At 35.4% G+C, this 18,317-nt stretch overlaps 1 protein-coding gene across 3 annotated transcripts; it reads right to left on the bottom strand.

Moving 5' to 3' along the window:
- Positions 1-3,066: 3,066 nt before the first annotated feature.
- LOC104612868 (myb family transcription factor PHL11-like) lies at positions 3,067-5,870 on the bottom strand. Of its 3 annotated transcripts, none has more exons than XM_010280493.3 (7): positions 5,362-5,870; positions 4,917-5,247; positions 4,675-4,751; positions 4,478-4,550; positions 3,965-4,037; positions 3,797-3,866; positions 3,067-3,704 (listed from the first exon to the last, which is right to left on the bottom strand). In XM_010280493.3, exons 2-7 carry the CDS (start codon positions 5,062-5,064, stop codon positions 3,321-3,323), a joined length of 825 nt encoding a protein of 274 aa, XP_010278795.1. In that variant the 5' UTR covers positions 5,065-5,247; positions 5,362-5,870; the 3' UTR covers positions 3,067-3,320. The 3 variants fall into 3 exon arrangements, with proteins under 3 accessions (XP_010278795.1, XP_088756234.1, XP_010278794.1); XM_088900108.1 differs by having other exon boundaries at positions 4,917-5,230; XM_010280492.3 differs by having other exon boundaries at positions 5,378-5,870.
- Positions 5,871-18,317: the final 12,447 nt, after the last annotated feature.

Here is an 18,317-nt window from a genome sequence, read left to right as displayed (position 1 = left end):
ATTAGAATCAAGGCAAATATATGCTTTATATAGTATAGATAGATGAATTTATATATGGGTCTGGTCTCATAGATTTCCATGTTTTTTTCACATGAATTAAAAACACATTAACTTTCTTTTTTTTTTTAATTTCAGAAAGCACCCACAAGGCATATTTTTCAAAATGTATAAAAATACTTGAGTATTTCAAAGAAAAAAAGTTTTAATATATAGGATAAAAATAAGGGGTAGTTTATTTTGCATATATTTTTATTTTATTAATTTATTTATATATGAGACAGATATGACACTTCGGTTGTGTTTGGTTGTAGTACAATACTTCTTTCTAATACAAAATTCATACTTATTGTCTCATTTGCATTCACTAACAATGTAAATTTTGCATCTCAAAAACTGATGCAAAATTTGCACCATCTTCCTCCTACCTCAATTCTCTCTCATATAAAGTGGGGACTACAATACCACATCATCTTGCTTCCTATCTCACTCCCAAACAAACAACCTCTTCCTATCTCCATTCTCTTGTGGGAATGATAATGGGTCCAACCAAGCTTAACAACACCTATAATAAGGGCTATAGCTTGGGCCTAAGCCCAACCCGGATCATACCAAGCTTTGAGCCTAAATCACTAATTAAACTAAGTTTTATATAATATATATTATCTTATAATATTATATATTATATTTATCATTTATAATATTTATATGGGAAAATCTATGTTGCCAAAAATACATGGTACCAAAAGAGCTTGACCAGTCAATCCTCGGTAAATTTTGATAAGTTCCACCTGATTGGTTACAACTTTTATATGATGCCAATTCAATGGTTAAAGGATTTTCCAATGTCATGTCTTTCGGTATCAAAGATAGAATTCTATTTATAGACATAATATAATATAAAGCATGCATATAACTATATATAACTAATATATATATATATATATATACACATAATATATTAGGAGCTGGGATTGAAGTATTAGGTCCAGACCTGGCCCTAAAATTACCGGCCTAATGTGGGCCCAGGCCGAGCTATGCTTAAACATCAAAACCTAATTCCAAGCCTAGAATTTTTTAAGTTAGGTTGAAAATTAATGATCATCTCTATTTTCTTGCATATAAGATTGGACCACACCATCTTACTTCCTAATTTTCTTTTCACAAACAAATAAGACAATATCAAATCTAAAACAAAAATAAACCATAATTTATATTTGTCTTATTTGCACTCCCATGCATTACAACCAAATGTAGCTTTTTTTGGAAGAATGACCGATCAACCCACATCAGAATTTTATAACCTCAAAGTACAGAAGAATTCACGGGCAGGATGTGGTTTATATGTATCCGTACTTGTCCGTTTTTTTTTTCGTGATAATAAACCAAATGTAGCCTTTAATCGTTTAATTTAGTGAAGAAATCAATATTATGCAAGAATCTTCCACGTCTAGTGCTCCTCTTTCTGAGTTTGCGTTCGGGTTCACGGAATGCGTGAACCCGCGAATGAGAGACGACCACGTCATCTGGGCGAAAACATGTTAATGTTAACGGGCTTTGGCCGTTAATTGAAGTATACGGTTGAACCGGCACAAAACGACAAAAAGCTGATTAAAACCCTTTTCAATTCGAAGCCTCCCTCCCATTTTCTCTTTTCTCCCCCATCGAATCCTCCTACCCCACACATCAGTGAGAACAACCACACCGGCCATCGTCCTTCCGCTGCAAGAGCTCCAGCTGTACGTTATTTGGCCTTCTCCTCCTCCTCCTTCTCACAAAGGTCTTCCAGGTTTTCTATTTTCAACAGACGGAAGGTGACCCGAACCTCACCTGGGTTTCCAAATATTTCATTTTTCTGGTGATCAATATTTCCAGTGATCAACATTTCATTTTGCTGGTAAATGGTCAGAGTAATGAAAGAAGCAAGCGTCACTCTAGGGGGAGAGGTGGGCTTAAAGAAGATGAGAGGAATTGTCGTTCATGAGAGTTTTTGCTACGAAAAAGAAACCCAGCTTACGGTGCGCAAGACCTCTCTTTTCTTCGCCGGCGATGGGTTCTTCTTTTACGACTGCAGGTGAGGTTCTCTTCCATGTCGAATCCTACGTTCCCGATGTCTGAGACAAAGATGAAGTTATTCTCATGGATGCCTCCGGCAAGTGTCTCCTCATCGTTGGAAGAAAGGTCGGTCTAATAATCTCTCTCTCTCTCAAATGAGTCAACTCGCCGAATTCTTATGAAACATAAACATTAGAATAACAAATACCTTGTCAATGAGTAGAAGAATCTCTTGGCATTATTGGGTAGCTTCTTCTTGATTGAAATCCAAATTTCTAATTTAGCAAATGAAATTCCTACTATGTGACTCGGTGGTGTTTTGGACGATCTGAGTCAACCCAAAAAATTTTATCAACTAATTATGTATTTGCCCTTTATCAGAGGCCGAGTTTGCATCAAAGATGTAAGGGATTCTTGGGCGAGAGAATCGAAGGAGACAAGCCCATCTTCTGCGGACGGAGATCGTCGATCATCGGACGGTGGAGTGTATTCGGAAACCCAGGGGAAGAGTACATTATCGATGGTTTTTTCCCGCAGCGGTGCGGTTCAGGTCACCTTCGATAGTTGAAAACATAAAACAAGGAAGACCTTTGTAAGAGAAAAAGAAGAAGAGGAGGAGGAGGAGGATGTTAGAGAACGTACTGCCAGAGCTCTCGTCGCCGATGGACAACGGCCGGTGTCGGCGGTGTGGTGTGCTGTACCCATCCTTGGATCTTTAACTGGGCTCGGCACAAAGTAGGGCCACGGGGAAGACCCAAATCCTTGATTTTAAAGATGCCTTCAGGAAAGCCCAAACCAGAGATCGTAGAAGAATCCAAATAGACATAAGCCTGCATTATTCTCCTTTTTGGGAACTCTAAGCAGTGAGGTCAATGAAAATTTGGCTTCAAAACCGAAGTAGATAATTTGCCCTTGAAGACCACAAGCAAATTATAGTCTCTTTCTTTTGTTGATAAACAAACACCCAGATGATAAACCAGACTTTGCCGTTGTTGGACCAAACAACTTACCCATTTCTCCAAAAGAGAAATCCTTTCTAGCATTCAAATATTCAAATCTAAATTAAACAAAATTATTTTTTTGGGGATGAATTATTCGAAACTCAAACAACCAAAAGTCAGAACTTCCTACAAGTAAGTTTTTTTTTTTTTGGGTTGGCATACAAGTGAGAGAGTTAAGGAAAAAGTAGATCATCTCAATATAAGAGTTTATCCCCTTTATAAAAGAAAAAAAAATGGTTCCTATGTTCTCCGTGTACTCAGGCTGGGCTATGATCCACTTCCCTTTGGCCCAAAGAACTCATAGCCCCCTTTAACATTCAGATCAAAAAGTGAGGAACCCTCATCGCCCTCAATCATATTTTCTTTATTTTTTGCTTCCCCTACCTCTTGGTAAAGCTGGAAACTTGAACGCTGAATGTTACTATCATGGTTATCATTCAATAAATTCTTCCTCATCATTTCACCCTTCCTCTCGTCTTCCCTCAATTTGGTCATGAAACCTGAAGGAGATAAATCAGTGAGTTGGGATCCCGTGGCTTCTAATCTCCTAGGACACTTCCTATCAGTGGACAGGCTCTTCTGGGCTTTCTCTAATATGGCTTGTAGATACTTCCCTTGTGCTTCAATTCTCTTCTGTAGTTTCTTCTGTACCTGAATGCATAAAATGCTTGGAAATTATAGAAGAGAACTCTAGGATAGATTGAAGCTTAAATAAAATCAAACTTCAATAGAAGCTGGTTTACCTCAATTTGCTCTTGCAGTCTTCTCTGGACCTCAATCTGATACCTCAATGTCTCTGCTATTTTTCTCTCTCTGTTACGTACATAAAGGGAATGGATTAGCTTAGAGGTGCTCAGATGCAATTCTTTTCGTATATTTTTTATGAAAATTTATGGAGGGACTGTACGTACTCTTGATTGTTCTGTGTGGGGGCACTGCTGCTTATAACAGAAGAATCCATGTGGTTATGCCCATCTGCCTTTCCTGTAAACCAAAGAAGCACTTATTAGTTAGAAGAAAGAAAAAGGTACTACAGTATACACATGAGTCCAATATGCACCATTTCGGACCAAATCTAACTGATGACTCATCCAAGATAAAAAAGAAGCTTCACCAAAAACCATATTTAATATAGGTTGGGCTTAAACTCGATGACCCAACTTGTTAATGTCGACTGAAAGTCTAAAACCAAACCCACCGTGGGTCGAAATCGAATGGTTCAATTCTGCAATTACCTTCCTTCCATGACATCGTTTCTTTCAACCCAAATGAAACCTTAAAAAGTCTTGCTTGGACATGAAACCAATGTTCTCTATTTCTTTTTCTCTTGGAGTGGCTGTAAATTAAAAGCCTTAAAAGCCATTGACAATTGGGTAAAGAAAGAAATAGAAATAGTTATGAATTAATGAAGAACATGCACTCACCGTCACTAACACTACTTTTGCTTCTTGATTCTAAGTTAGCTTCCTTCTTCGCTTGCTTTCCAAGTCTATACTTCTGAACCCACCAAAAATGAAGCATGAGTGATGAATCTTTCAACTCATATAACTTGTAAGTGTAAACTGTGAAAGCATGCAGGACAACATATAATACAAATTGGAATATTGCTTTTGCTTATAACCTGTAAATGGCTCTTCAGATGGTACAACGTCAATCCCTTCAGGCCCATCACTCTCAGTACTGACTTAGGAGTTGCTTCTGTAAATTAATTTATAATATATATATATATATATATAAATAAGCTGCCAGCTGAACTGGTATGAACTGAACCACTACTGGTTCTAAGTTCTAGCCACAGACTTCACTCAGTCACACAGCTAATTAATTCAAATAATTAAACCTATAGCTATAAGAATAACTTACTATCCGGTCCACCGAGCTTGGTCACCGCATCAACAAACCGGTCGTGAAGATCAGGCGTCCATCTCAGGCGGGACTTAGGATCCCTCGACAGCACCACCCCCACCGCCACCCCCGTCTCGTACGAATAGCTTCCACACCTCCTCTCCATTTCATCACCACCACTTCCGCCACCGCCACTCCAAACCCACAAATTGACTTGCACAGACAGCAACTATGACGCCTTGGGCTTTTTTCTCTAAATCCTTGTTGTTTAAAAACCTTTATTCGACTTCTCCTTCATACTTCACAAACCTTTTGCTTTCCTTGCTGCATGCCTGCAACTCCCCATTTCCTTCATTACGGAGAGAGAAAAAGAAGAAAGACAACAAAAAAAATAAAAAAATAAAAAGAAAATTGTTAGAGAATGTCGAAAAGCAAAAGCTGGCAAAGTAACGTTCGGGTCCACCTTCATTCGATAGTACCGTGAAAAGTCTCCGATTCGAATTCTCACTCTTTATCTACAGTTCTCTCTCCTTCAATGGATAATGCATCAAAAGATTAAAGTGTATGGAGGGATCGAGATATAAAGGAGATCAGAGTGATTTGTGTACAGAAGAAGCTGTTGATTTGTCGGAGCTAGGAAGCTTGTAAAGCGGAAGCATTCTTGTCTGTAACAAAAGCTACCACCTCTTGGAATCAAAACAGATACTTTTGGTTGTTGAACTGTCTGGGAGATTTTGATCCCCAAAAAGAAAGATTTGATAATGACTTGGAATGTTATCTGAATTGAAGTTGGTTTTTGATTACTGGATAACGATCTTACCGCGCGACAAAATGGAAGAATGAAACAAAGAAAGAGTTATAATTAGCTAGAAAAGAAGCAGATATCAGAGGCCAGACTGAGTAACAGAGACTCGGATCAAGGCTTAATGAAGCTTTCTTTAAAGGGTTTTTAAGTTTGAATGGAGATGGTCAGATAGAGAAAAAAATTCCAAAAAAAAAAAAAAAAGGAGACCAAGATTCCCTAAACGAGAGAACATGGAGGGAGGGGAGCTGGGAAGAGGAATAAAGAAGGAAAAGTCAAAAGATGAGGGAAAAGAAATTCCGGAAAAATTTTCTTCAACGAGACAATGAGTGAGAGGTGCCACGTGAATGCCAGCATGGAAGATTCGCCGGCAATGGCAAGAGTGTAATGGGCCCACAACAAGCGACACGTCTCGGCTTCTCCGCAGCAGACGGGAGGCGTTGGTGAAGGGAGAATATTCGCTCGGCCCGAAGGCTGTGCTGACTGCTAAGTGCTGATGGAGCTCTCCGTGAAGACCTCTCCTCTGTTCCCTCTCTTCAGTGTTGTCTTTGTTTGTTTTTTAGTTATTTTTAATCAGTCATGGTACACGATCCTCTGGTGAAAAGGGTATCAGGCCATAGCTTACCACGTGTCAACAGTGGAGTATACCTAACCTACCTTTATATTGTAGAGAGGGTTCCACTCTGCCAGTAGGTAAATCCAAAATTCTCAAGTACTTCTTATGTACGTAGAGGATTAGCAAATCCATATCTATCACTTAGTGCTTTGGCTTTTACTGAATAAGTTATTCCTCAAACAGCCAAAAATTTCCCTTAACAAATAAAGCAGAAATAGAAATATATGGTGGGGAGGGCCAAGTATTTAAAAATTAAAAATAGAAAATTTATTAAAATAAAAAAAAAATCTAAATTAAGCATCTTAGGGCCTGTTTGGCAAATCTTTTTGAAAAGATCTTTTGGTAGATCTGACAGTCAAAAGACGTATTGAGATTTTGCATGAAGATCTGAGCAACCTGAAGCTAATTTGGCAGATACATGCCTTTTCATGTGTCTTTCAGTGTCTTTTCGTATAAGAATAAAACGCGAAAAACACGAAAAACTTCTCTTGGAGCTTTACGAAATCAGCCCAAAATGGGCTTTTTGCGTCTTTTCGATACTCTAGCTTTTGGTGGTTAGATCTTCTGCGAACCAAAGGGGAATAGATTAAAAATCGGTCTACCCAATTTGTAAACAATAAAAAAACCACATGGAAAGACATGCCAAACAGGCCCTTAATCTTTTACAATAAAGTCTCATAAATCTCAAGGTACAAACATGTCTCCTCATATAAATCTTCTTAATTTTCTCTATTAAAATCTATTATTACTCTTCTTTAATATTATTCATTCTGAAATCTCTCTCCCTTTCATTACTTCAATAATACTTCATGTTTATAGCATCTTTCCTCCCCCATTAAATCCCTCTATTACTTTTTTAGTATATTTGAATTCCTTCTACCCTCTCTAATAAAACATGGGTGGAGTTTAGATGGATTGGATAGTCTTAAAGGCCAAACCAAGATCAATGAACTTTGGCCTAGAACCAAAGTAATGTTAAAACCCAAATTTATCAATCCAAACCTAACCAAATTATACATTGGCATGGATTTACTTGCTAGTGCATATAAAGAAGAACAAATACAAAGTTAGGGCAGCTTTATTAGAGAACCTAGGTATATATGCCTAATCGGATGGCAGAATGCTGCTTGATGAGCACAATATTTACAGTCATGAATTAAGGAGCATTAGTTTTCGAATTAAGCATATAATTGGCAATCACTTTAATTGGAATTAATCACCTTCAAGGACAATGGGAGACATCGATCAGACATGTGCATGGATTGAGACAGAATGCATGAGCATCTACTTCAAGAATGGATGAGCAATGTGGAATAAATAAAGATGGAGCTACAAGGAACCCAATTCGTTGTCCCAACAAGCATGTAAAACATGTAGAATAACAGCAGGAATGGAATCCTGCACTGGTTTTGGCAACTCTTTATCACACATGCGTGCGCGTTAAGTAGAGCTCAAATCAGATTTCCTGCCCATTATTCTCTATTCACACTATCCATCGTAAATTGTAGTTATACATCGCCATCTTGAGTGAGCAATTGAACCCATTTGTCTTCTAAAATTCTTAAGAGGTTATTCACAATTTATGCTAGAAAAATCTTTTTTTACAAAATTGAGCCGTTCAAATAAAAATTGTGGGGTCAATTCAAAATACATAAAAGTTTGTCCCACTAAATTAAAATAAAGCTACCAACTCCATAGAAGCATGGGGTAATAATGCCTCTTGCAATTTCAAAGAGAGAGAAATAAAATAAAATGAAATCTTAAAGAAAAGCGATGATTAATAAAAAACATTTATACATTGATGCTTTTCTTTTCTTGAGTTTCGGCTTTGCACCCTTTTATTTTATATTTCCAAACCTCTATTTGCACTGTACATATTTTGTATTTTGTATTCCTTCTGAAACTTAATTTTGGTTTCACCCGTTGACAAAAATTCCCAACTAGGCAATTGCTTGAAAGTTGAAAGACAATTATAATTCTGATTACCCAGTATTTATGAATATGAGGTCATTGGATAACTTCAAGGCTATTGGATATTGGATTTAATAGTGGGATTATTTAACATGTATGTAATAAATTTAAATGGTCAAAATTTCGATATCGGGTATATAATATCGTACCTTTTAGGTTTTAAAATCCAAAATCCTCTTTCTTTAATAAAAAAATATACATAAAAACCTACCTAAAAACTAAAAAAACCATAACCTCATGCTTTTTAGTACCAATACAATACTTTCAACCTTGATTAAATTTGATTTTGATTTAAGGAAGACGGAATTCTACTTGCAGACATGTCCAATTAATTCACTTCACCTCTTGTACTTTTACTTTCTCACCGTTTTGTGATAAAATGGTGATGCTGATGTGTGATTTGGAGCATTATTTTCTTAGAAAATGGTATCTTTTTTGTGTTTGGAATCGTTTCTACCAGGTAGGATGTTTTTTGGAGCAACAACTTTTTATGTTTGGTACCAATGCTCCAGGAAACATTTTTTGCACTTCTACCCATTATTCACTATCACATCACTGTCCTATTGGCAGCAACGAGCTGCAGTACCAAAAAACGTAAAATTTGGTGTTGCTCCAAGCCATACCTTCTCAATTTCCAAAACGTGGCTTAGAGTACCGTTTTCTATGAAAAAATGGTTATTTCCTAAAACACCATTTTTTCCTACATGATGCTGATGTGGCACCATTTTTTAGAGCAACAGCAACAATTCCAAATAGACTCTTAACCTTGCCTGCATATTACTTGTATATCACATTGCTTCCTTACCCAATGTAGAAGAATCATTCTTGACGTTTATGAACCATTAGACCAAAGACGGAGAATTTAGAAAATGGAGTATAATAAGGATTTACAACGTCTTTGATTGTCTTTATTTCAAAAAGAGTAGATTTACCAAATACGAGTAAATTTTAGAAAATGGCGTTTGGTAACACTGAATGGAGCTCCAAATGACGAAATTTATTTATTTTTGGTGCTTCAGGATCGGTCGGTAGTGGAGGAAAATGGTTTTTCACACATTTGGTAGCATTGAACGGACGTTGAGCTGCCTCTGAGAGCATTTGGAGGTAGCAGAGGAAAATGGTTTTCCACCCATTCCCTTTGTCGAAAAAAACCCAACTATTCATCTTCTTCGTTTTCTAACCATTAAAAAAATTGAAGGAATATGAACGACGATTAGCGGCCGATGATTGGCAACCAAAATTGCAGATTAGACTAGAGATGATGAGTTTATGATGATTGGCAACTGGTAATCAAGATTGCATATTAGACTAGAGACGATGAGCTTCCGATGACTGGTGATCGACAACCACCAACCAAAAACGTAGTAGACTGAAGATGATTGGCAACAAAAACTGTAGATTAGTTTGAAAGCGATGAGCTTTTGATGACTGGCAACCAAAAACACAGATTACAATGAAGACGATGGGATTCCAATGACTGGCAACTGACGTCTAGTTGGCAACAAAAATCGCAGATTAGATTGAAGATGGACTTTTGATGATTGGTGCCCGGTGGCTAGCAACCAAAATCATAGACGGTGGCTTTTTGCTCTGTTTCAACCTCTATCTCTGCCACCAACCTTACCATCCTTGTCTAAGAACCTCTATTTCAAGTGTCCGGAGGATGAATACAACTTCTTATTTCATTAAAATCATTTTATAGTATTTTATAAAATATTATAATAATTGTTCAATTAATATTTTATATCAATATTTTTTTATAATATTATAATTTTTTAATTTTTTGGCTTATTATTATTTAAATAACAAATTGAGGGTAGATTTGTAAAATACAACTTTTCAGATGTCATAGAATTTAGATTATCGAACAATTCCACTATATTCAGATGTCTATAAAAGCAAAAAGTAAATTTTCCATTGAATATTTTCAAAGCTTTTTTTCGAAGTTTATTTTATTTTTTTGCTTTTCAGACCTCAAATTTACCAAACTCTACCTTAGAGTCCAATCTACCAAAAGCAAAACCACTTTCTTAAAGCAGTTTGAAGATGGAGAGAAATAATCAAGCATTGTTTTAAAAACTGAGCTGGAACCAGAACTGCTTTGGCCATTGGTTTCCGGGTCAGTGGACAACGGTTCGCCTATCTGGTTTGAACAAACAACTTATTCTAATTTTATAAAAATAAAAAAAAAATTAATTAAAATAAAAATGACTAAAAACCATTGTCTAGATTGACAATTCGACCACTCTAGTTAGTGGGTCACTAATCAAGTCAACGGTTTTTGGCTTAGGAACGGTTTTAAGGTGAAACAGAACCAATTGCCTAAATGATTCCCATATCAACCAGTCCGACCATCCAGATCCGGTCTGATTTGGTTTTCAAAACCTTGTAATCAAGTATAACTTATTACATTCCTGGGTAGGATGTAACGTGAACTTCGAGGGAGATGAAAAATCATCCAGTAAAACCGTGATGGTTGGATAATTTCTTCAATTATAAACTCTTTTTTTTTTTGGTAGAAATAGGAGGAGCTACACAAGACGGGGGTAGCTCGGCCCCAAGCATCACAAAAACAAATAGAACTTAAATCTCTAGGGATAGAGGGAGGACAAAAACTGAGTGTGCTGAGAGGAAAAGAAAGAGCTTGGTTTGCCATTCAGTCCGTAGCTTGATTGGCCTCTCTATAGACATGGTTGTAGGTGACACCACATTCCAAATCTCCAACCAACTTCAAACACTTCTCGGTGATGGTCTTCAATCTCCATGGTAGTTCACTTTGTTCTTTAAACACGAAATCACAAGAAGAGAGTCTCCCTCAATGAAGATGGGGAGACCCCTATAGTTAAAAGCAATATTGTGGGCCTCCCATGCAGCCCAAGCCTCCGCTACATTAATTGAGGAATTCTCGATAAAATAAGCTTTGGTTTCAAGAACAATCCCCCATTGATTTCTTTCAATGCAACCAATTGTGCAATCACCTTTATCATTTCTGGACGCGTCAAAATTAATTTTGATAGAACTCCCTTTTGGAGATTTCCATTTGATTGGCTTCCAATCTTTATTTATAGTACTGGATTTAGAACAATTTTCAACACTACGATTAAAATATAGAGACAAAGCTCTATCAATGATGACCGAAGGGTGGCTACAATGGTTTTGGAAGGTATTTTTGTTTCTATTCTTCCAAATCTACCACAAGATAAAGCAGGATTTCATAAGGATCGTAGAATCAGTCTAATTGGAAAATAAGCCATCCCACCACTCCTGAAGTGAGGAGTCGTTTTCACTAGGCCCCTTAATATTTGGGTCTAAGATATTCTAGATTTGTTTAGTAATAGTACAATTTTTAAAAATATGATCGGTGTCTTCAATTCCATCGTAGAAGCTGCAACCAACATCAATGGAGAGACCTAAAGACCTTAAGAAGGTTTTAAAAGGTAACCTAGAATTAAGCAACAGGTATAAAAAGGATTTGATTTTAGGAAGAATTTTAAGCCCCCAAATCTTGTTGACCTGAAGGTTAAAATCACTTTGACCCCTATGCATGATAATAGCTTCTTTGTATGTCGATTTAACAATAAAGTGTCCTTTGGGATTCAACCTCCAAGCCAACATATCCTCATTTGAGTTAGAGGGGATAAAGATGGTTCTAATGCCATTCCAAATATTGAGGGGAATAAAGTTATGGATCTTATTCTCCTCCCAAATATGTATTTCATGATTAATAACATCACTTACTAGCAACTCCTCATGCTCAATTTTAGCCCCCGAAGGTTCTATATTCAATAGACCTTCAATTGGACCCGAGTCCAACCAGATATTTTTTCAAAACTTAATATTCCTTCCATTGCCAACAATCCAACCCAGACCCCTTTTGAGTAAGCCTCTAGAATTCAGAACTCCCCTGCAAGTCCAAGAAATTCCATTTTTAGACTTAGTATTCCAAAAAGATTCATTTTGAAGGTATTTGTGGGAAATCACTCGGACCCATAAATTATGTTTGTCTTTTAGAATTTTCCAACCTAGCTTTGCTAGGAAAGCCTCATTAACCCAGTGAAGATTTTTAAGGCCCTAACCACCCCAATTCTTGGAGAGACAAATTTTTCCCCAACTCATTAGATGAATGGGTTTTTTATCATTGCCTTTGGACCAAAGAAAATTCCTGTCTCTTGTCAATCTCCTCAATCACGTTATTTGGAATTTTGAATGAGCTCATGATAAAATGAGGCATAGAGCTAATAGTAGAGTTAAGAAGAGTGGCTCTACCAACCAAAGAGAGAGTCTTCCTCTTCCATCCAGTTAATTTCCTATTAACTTTATCTTGAAGATTGTTGAATACCTCCTTTGACACTCTTCCATTGATGATCGGAGCACCTAAATAGGTGGAGTCTTTTCTCTCAAGAGGGATTTTAAGCATTCTTGAAAGAATCTTCTGCAATTTAGATGGGATGTTACTAGAGATTCTAAGAGTTGATTTCGTAAAGTTTGGACTTTGACCAGAAGCTTCAACAAACTTATCAAGTATCTCCCTAATCTTCACACAATCCAGAATGGTAGCTTTAGCAAAAATAAGACAATCATCAACAAATTGAAGAATAGGGATACAAGGACCATCGCTTGAGGCTTTAAAACCAATTGGACTCTTATGCTTGGTTGATCCATCAATTAGGTTCCTAGTTAAGGCTTTAGCACATAAAACAAAAATGTACGGGGATAGAGGATCTCCTTGCCTAATGCCCCTAGATGGCTCAAAACTTCTAAAAAGGGGAGCCATTAATCAAAATTTTATAGGAGATTGATTTTATGCATGACATGACCCAATCAATCCATTTCCTATGGAAGCCAAACTTTGTAAGAACTTTCTCAATAAAAGACCATTCCAACCGATCATAGGCCTTCTCCATATCAACCTTACAGGACAAAAAGCCTGAGCTCCCTTTTTTCTTTTTCATAGTATGGAGCATTTCATGTGCAATAAGAATGTTATCATTGATATGTTTGTGTGGGACAAAAGCACTCTGAAATGAAGAGATAATATCATTAAGAATTGGCTTAAGTTTATTTACCACAATTTTGGTAATAATTTTATAAATCACATTGCAAAGACTTATAGGCCTGAATTTGTTTACATTATCTGGGTTCTTAATTTTGGGAATAAGAGTGATAAATGTTTCCTTAAGAACCTTATTTAATTTTCTGGAATTAAAAAAAGCTCTTATGACATTGCACACCGTGTTTCCAATGATATTCCAAAATTTTTTGAAGAAGAGAGCATTTAGCCCATATGGGCTTGGAGCTTTGAGGTCTTTCATTGAGTTAACAGCTTCCCAAATTTCTCTATTTGTAACTTCCTTACAAAGTAATTTGTTTTGCTCCATTGAGATGCAAGGATTTATGTTTTTGATGAAATCATCCACCCCATGAACATTCTTAGACTTATATCTCTCCTCAAATTTTTTAACAATAAAGTCTGTTAATTGTTGTTAGTCTTCTATCCAGTCATTCTCGTCATTTTTTAATCTGAATATTCTATTTGAATTTCTTCTAATAGTAACCATTGTATGAAAAAAATTTATTGTTTTTGTCACCAAAATTCGTCCAATCAATTTTGGCTTTTTGTGCCCAGAAGATTTCTTCTTGTTTAAGAATATTATCAAATTGAATTTGGAGAGCATGCTCCAGATTAATGGTGGTTCTATCATCTGGATTCTCAAGTAATTTGCTTTAAACTTCATTAAGTCTTTGAAGGAGCTCATTATTTTTTGTAAATATATTACCAAAATGTTCATTGTTCCATTTTTTTAAATTTTGAACAAGTAAATTCCTTTTCTTAATAAATTAGAGAGCTCTAGATCCCATAGTATTATGATTCCATGTATGAGAAATAACATCAACAAGATTGGGGTCCTCAAACCACATTGCTTCAAATCTGAAAGGCTTAGGGCCCCTTTGGGCTAACAACTCAGTAGATAGAAGGATGGGGGAATGGTCAAATGATAAGAAAGGAAGATTAGTGAGAGTTGCATCAGCAAAGTCTCTCCTCCACTCATCATTGACAAAAACCCAATCCAACCTTTCCCGTGTAAATTTGTTACTCCAAGTAAATTGATTCCCAATCATGTTAATTTCGAGGAATTTACAATCACTAATTAAATTATTGAAATCCTTAGTATGAGAAGGATGAATGGTTCTTCCTTCCCTCTTATTTTCATTGGACCTAAATGCATTGAAATCCCCAATAAGGCACCATTCTCTACTAGTATATCACCAATGTTCTTAATCCATTCCCAAACTCGCTTTTGGCTTGTCTTGTTAGGGGGAGCATAAACAAAAGTGCAAAAATATGATTTCAATTATAATCTCTAAAAATGAAATTTTTTGGAGGAAGAATTGACAAAGTGTTGTATTAGTAATAAGAGTATACAGAAGAAATCACCCAAATAGGAGACAGTATGGGCTAGATTCCTGTTATACAAATCTGTCATGTATGCATCAAATTTAGCCATTGAGTCAGCAAAAACAATAATTTCTCTAGGAATTCAAACAAAGGTGACATGTGAAGAGGCTACAAACAATATCTTTTGTTTCCAGCAATAAATGATCCAACTTCCATATACCATGCATCATGTTTAACTTTAAGCCAACTAATGAAGTTATTGATGTTAATTTGTAGAATTTGCTGTGAGAGAGGTCGAGAGGATAAGCTAGCCAAAACATCTAGGTTATGTTTGGTTTGAAGGAAAAGGTAGGGAGAGGTAGGGAAACTCATATAAGGTTTGTAAAGATTTCTCCACTTTTTCTTTCCTTTTCCTACTTTTTCCTTCAAGCCAAATACAGCCTTAGCGATACAAAGCACTGTGAGAGAAGCAAGGAGCTCGGATAGGGATGGCAATTTCTACCCTATCTAGTGGTTACTTGCCCCTACCCTCCCCATCAGGGCAATTTTTTTGCTTGAAGGACGGGTTTTGGGGCGGGGATGGGTTTTAGGATTCTACAACTCATACAGGTACGTGTAGGGTACGATATTAGGATAAACCTTATCCTCCCCGACCTGCATATTGTTGAAAAGCATATAAACTTTATGTATTAAGTGTTGAATTTAATAATATTTTAAACTTTATGTGAAGGATAAGTGATAGTTTATGTGTTTTCTACATGTCTTAATCAAATAATTTAAATTTTTGTTGTTTATTTGTGTTATTTTACTCATTTATTGCTTATATATGACAAGAAATAATATGAAATTAGATGCAGGTTCTACACCCAACCAACCCCTACCCTTAAATGCAAGGTGGGTAGGGTTGGGGAGGGTTTTGCATTTTCATGTATGGGGAGGGTTTAGATTCTTAAAATCCAACCCTCTACAAGTTTTTAGGCAGGTACAGGTTGGGAGATTTAGGGAAGAGGGTAGGGTCTAAAATTTACGAACCCCGCCCCCCCAAACCCGCATCGTTGCCATCCCTAAGATCGGCTTTAATAGAGGTTGCTTTGCCTATTGGACCGTTGAAGATCCAAATGATTTCACCATTGTTTGACTTCATCAGTAGCCATCAATTCAAGTTGTACATTGAGAACATCTCCCATATTTTCATGTTACCATTCATGGGGAGATGTTCGCAATGTACAACTGTAGTGAGGAATGGGTAGGAGATTCACACTCAATTTATAGTCACCCAGACCTATGCTAAAATGCAATTACACTAAACCCTAAACCCTAAACCCTAAACCTTAAAAATAAAATTACAATGCAATATAAAGATTTGTATTGAACCACATTTACCCATTACTACTCCAAGCACATTGGACTTGAGTCGAGATCTACTACCAACAAAACTCATTCCAACACTCTACCAATATGATCTAACACCACACATCTCATACATGGTGGGTCCCAATCTCATGGTGAGGTGTGCAGTGTCAAATCATGTTGGTAGGGTGTTGGAACATGTTTTATTGCAGGAGATCCTAACTCATTGGACTCTCCCCCAATGTTCTGAACACTAACTAATTGATAACTAACCCCCAAAGACTCCTTCAGATTAATACATCCCTCTACACAATGACTCTATTTTTATGTATTAATAATTGAGAACATGCTTTGTAGGTGGCAATTTTAGATGATGATGATGATGACGATTATAGTAATAATACATTTCCAAAATTTTTCAACAATTTTTTATATTTTTTTGTGTATAAAAATAATTCTTATTGGTCACACTTAGTTTTGTTTAATGTGATGAATATATGATAATAAAGATGTTCTCAAATGTTTTCTATGAAAATCATGTATTTTTTTCTTGCTTTTATTTTTTTTTACTTTTTATTATTTAATTATGCCATCAAGGATAGACATATTTGGCTCAAATAGTTGAACTGTTGACCCATCACTAAACAAGAAAACAATTTTATTTTTTATTTGGTTTTAGTTTTTCATGTTTTATTTCCATCATTAATAAAAACAATTCTTCTTTATTAATTATGTTCATTTTTCTTTAATATGATTTATGTAGAGTACTAGAAATGTGCCCAAATGTTTTCTACAAAATTTATGTAGTTTTTGTGTTTTTATCTATTTTTAAATTTAATTATTTAGTTCTAACATTAAGGGTTGACACATTTGACATGAAATGTTGAATTGTTGACCTACCATCAAATTAGAAAACAATTTTACTTTTGGGTTAATTTTAAATTTTGTATTTCATTTCCATCATCTATAAAATAGTTATTGCTTATCACACTTATTTTTATCTTTTTTACTTTTTGTGTTTTTTTTTATTTTATGAAAATATAATGTTAGAGATGTATCCAAATGCATTCTGTAAAAACTATATTTTTTTATAATTTTTGTTTTTATATTTTTTAACTTGTATTATTTAATTATGATATCAAGGGTGGACACATTTGATCCTAAAAGTTGAATTGTTGACCTACCACCAAATAGGAAAACAATTGCATTTTTTGGTCAGTTTTAAATTTTTTATTTCATTTTTAATATCAAAAAATAATTATTATTTATTACACATATTTTTATTTAATATGGTTAATATAAAATATTAGAGAGTGTGCTCAAATTTTATATATATATATATATATATTGTATTTATTTGTATTTTAATTATTTTTATTATTTAACTATTACTTCATTGGTTGATCCATTTGATCTAGATGTTTGAATTGCTTACTCATCACTAAAACCAAAGAACAATGTCATTTTTGGATCAGGTTTAAAAACATGGGTTTTATATTGTCAAAAGTACTGAATATAGATCTAATTGATAAAATTTAGGGCATCAAAAAGAAAATAATTGATAGAATTATTGGTGAGAGAAAACTAGCTTAAAATATAGTTTTCAATGAGAGAAAATAAAAGTTAATACCTTAAGGTTGTGTTTGGTTTGAAGGAAAAAATAGGGAAAAGGAAAGGTAAGGTAGAGAAACCTTTGCACCTTACTTTTCCCTTCCTTTCCCTACCTTTCACTTCAAACCAAACATAGCCTAAAGATAAGGCTAATGAAAGGGAATTGAGGAAAGTAAAAAATGAAAAGTAATAATTCAATGGACCAAATTGAAAAATAGGGGTCTCATAGTAAAAATTACGATTCAATAAATAATAACAAGAATTAATAGATAGTACGGGGATTAAATGGGTTCAATCCAGACGTTGGGGTATTTTCAATTCCCATCTTCAAAGGTAGTACGAGGATTAAAAAATATTATAACAGTCTTTTTGGATGGAAGGGCAAAGGAAGGGGATTTATGTCGGGTCTTTGTCACAAAACAAAGTACAGGGGGGTCTTTGTCACAAACCCCATATTACAGAGGGTCTTTATAATTTATCCAAAAAATAAAGGTATTTTAATCAAATGAAAGTTTTATACTTTCATTTTTCCTACTTTTAATGGGTTCGATTATGACATGGAAAAGATATGATAACGAAAAAACAACTGATCAATAAATCAGAATCATAAACATGATAGTGAACATAGTGTTATTTATCAAAATTCATGGGTGGGTTTTGATTGATCAAAAC

The sequence above is a fragment of the Nelumbo nucifera genome, chromosome 3 (genome assembly GCF_055504915.1).
Source record: "Nelumbo nucifera cultivar China Antique chromosome 3, China Antique-T2T, whole genome shotgun sequence".
Lineage (NCBI taxonomy): Eukaryota > Viridiplantae > Streptophyta > Magnoliopsida > Proteales > Nelumbonaceae > Nelumbo > Nelumbo nucifera.
Note: the sequence above shows the minus strand (reverse complement) of the source record. Positions and strands in the feature narration are given on the sequence as shown.

Bases quoted from the DNA above. Each gene is read 5' to 3' on its own strand.
- LOC104612868 (XM_010280493.3), bottom strand. From the start codon at position 5,064: ATGGAGAGGAGGTGTGGAAGCTATTCGTACGAGACGGGGGTGGCGGTG. The intron at 4,752-4,916 runs GTAAGTTATTCT...ATTAATTTACAG, and splicing joins CAAGCTCGGTGGACCGGATA to AAGCAACTCCTAAGTCAGTA. The intron at 3,867-3,964 runs GTACGTACAGTC...TGTACGTAACAG, and splicing joins CCCACACAGAACAATCAAGA to AGAGAGAAAAATAGCAGAGA.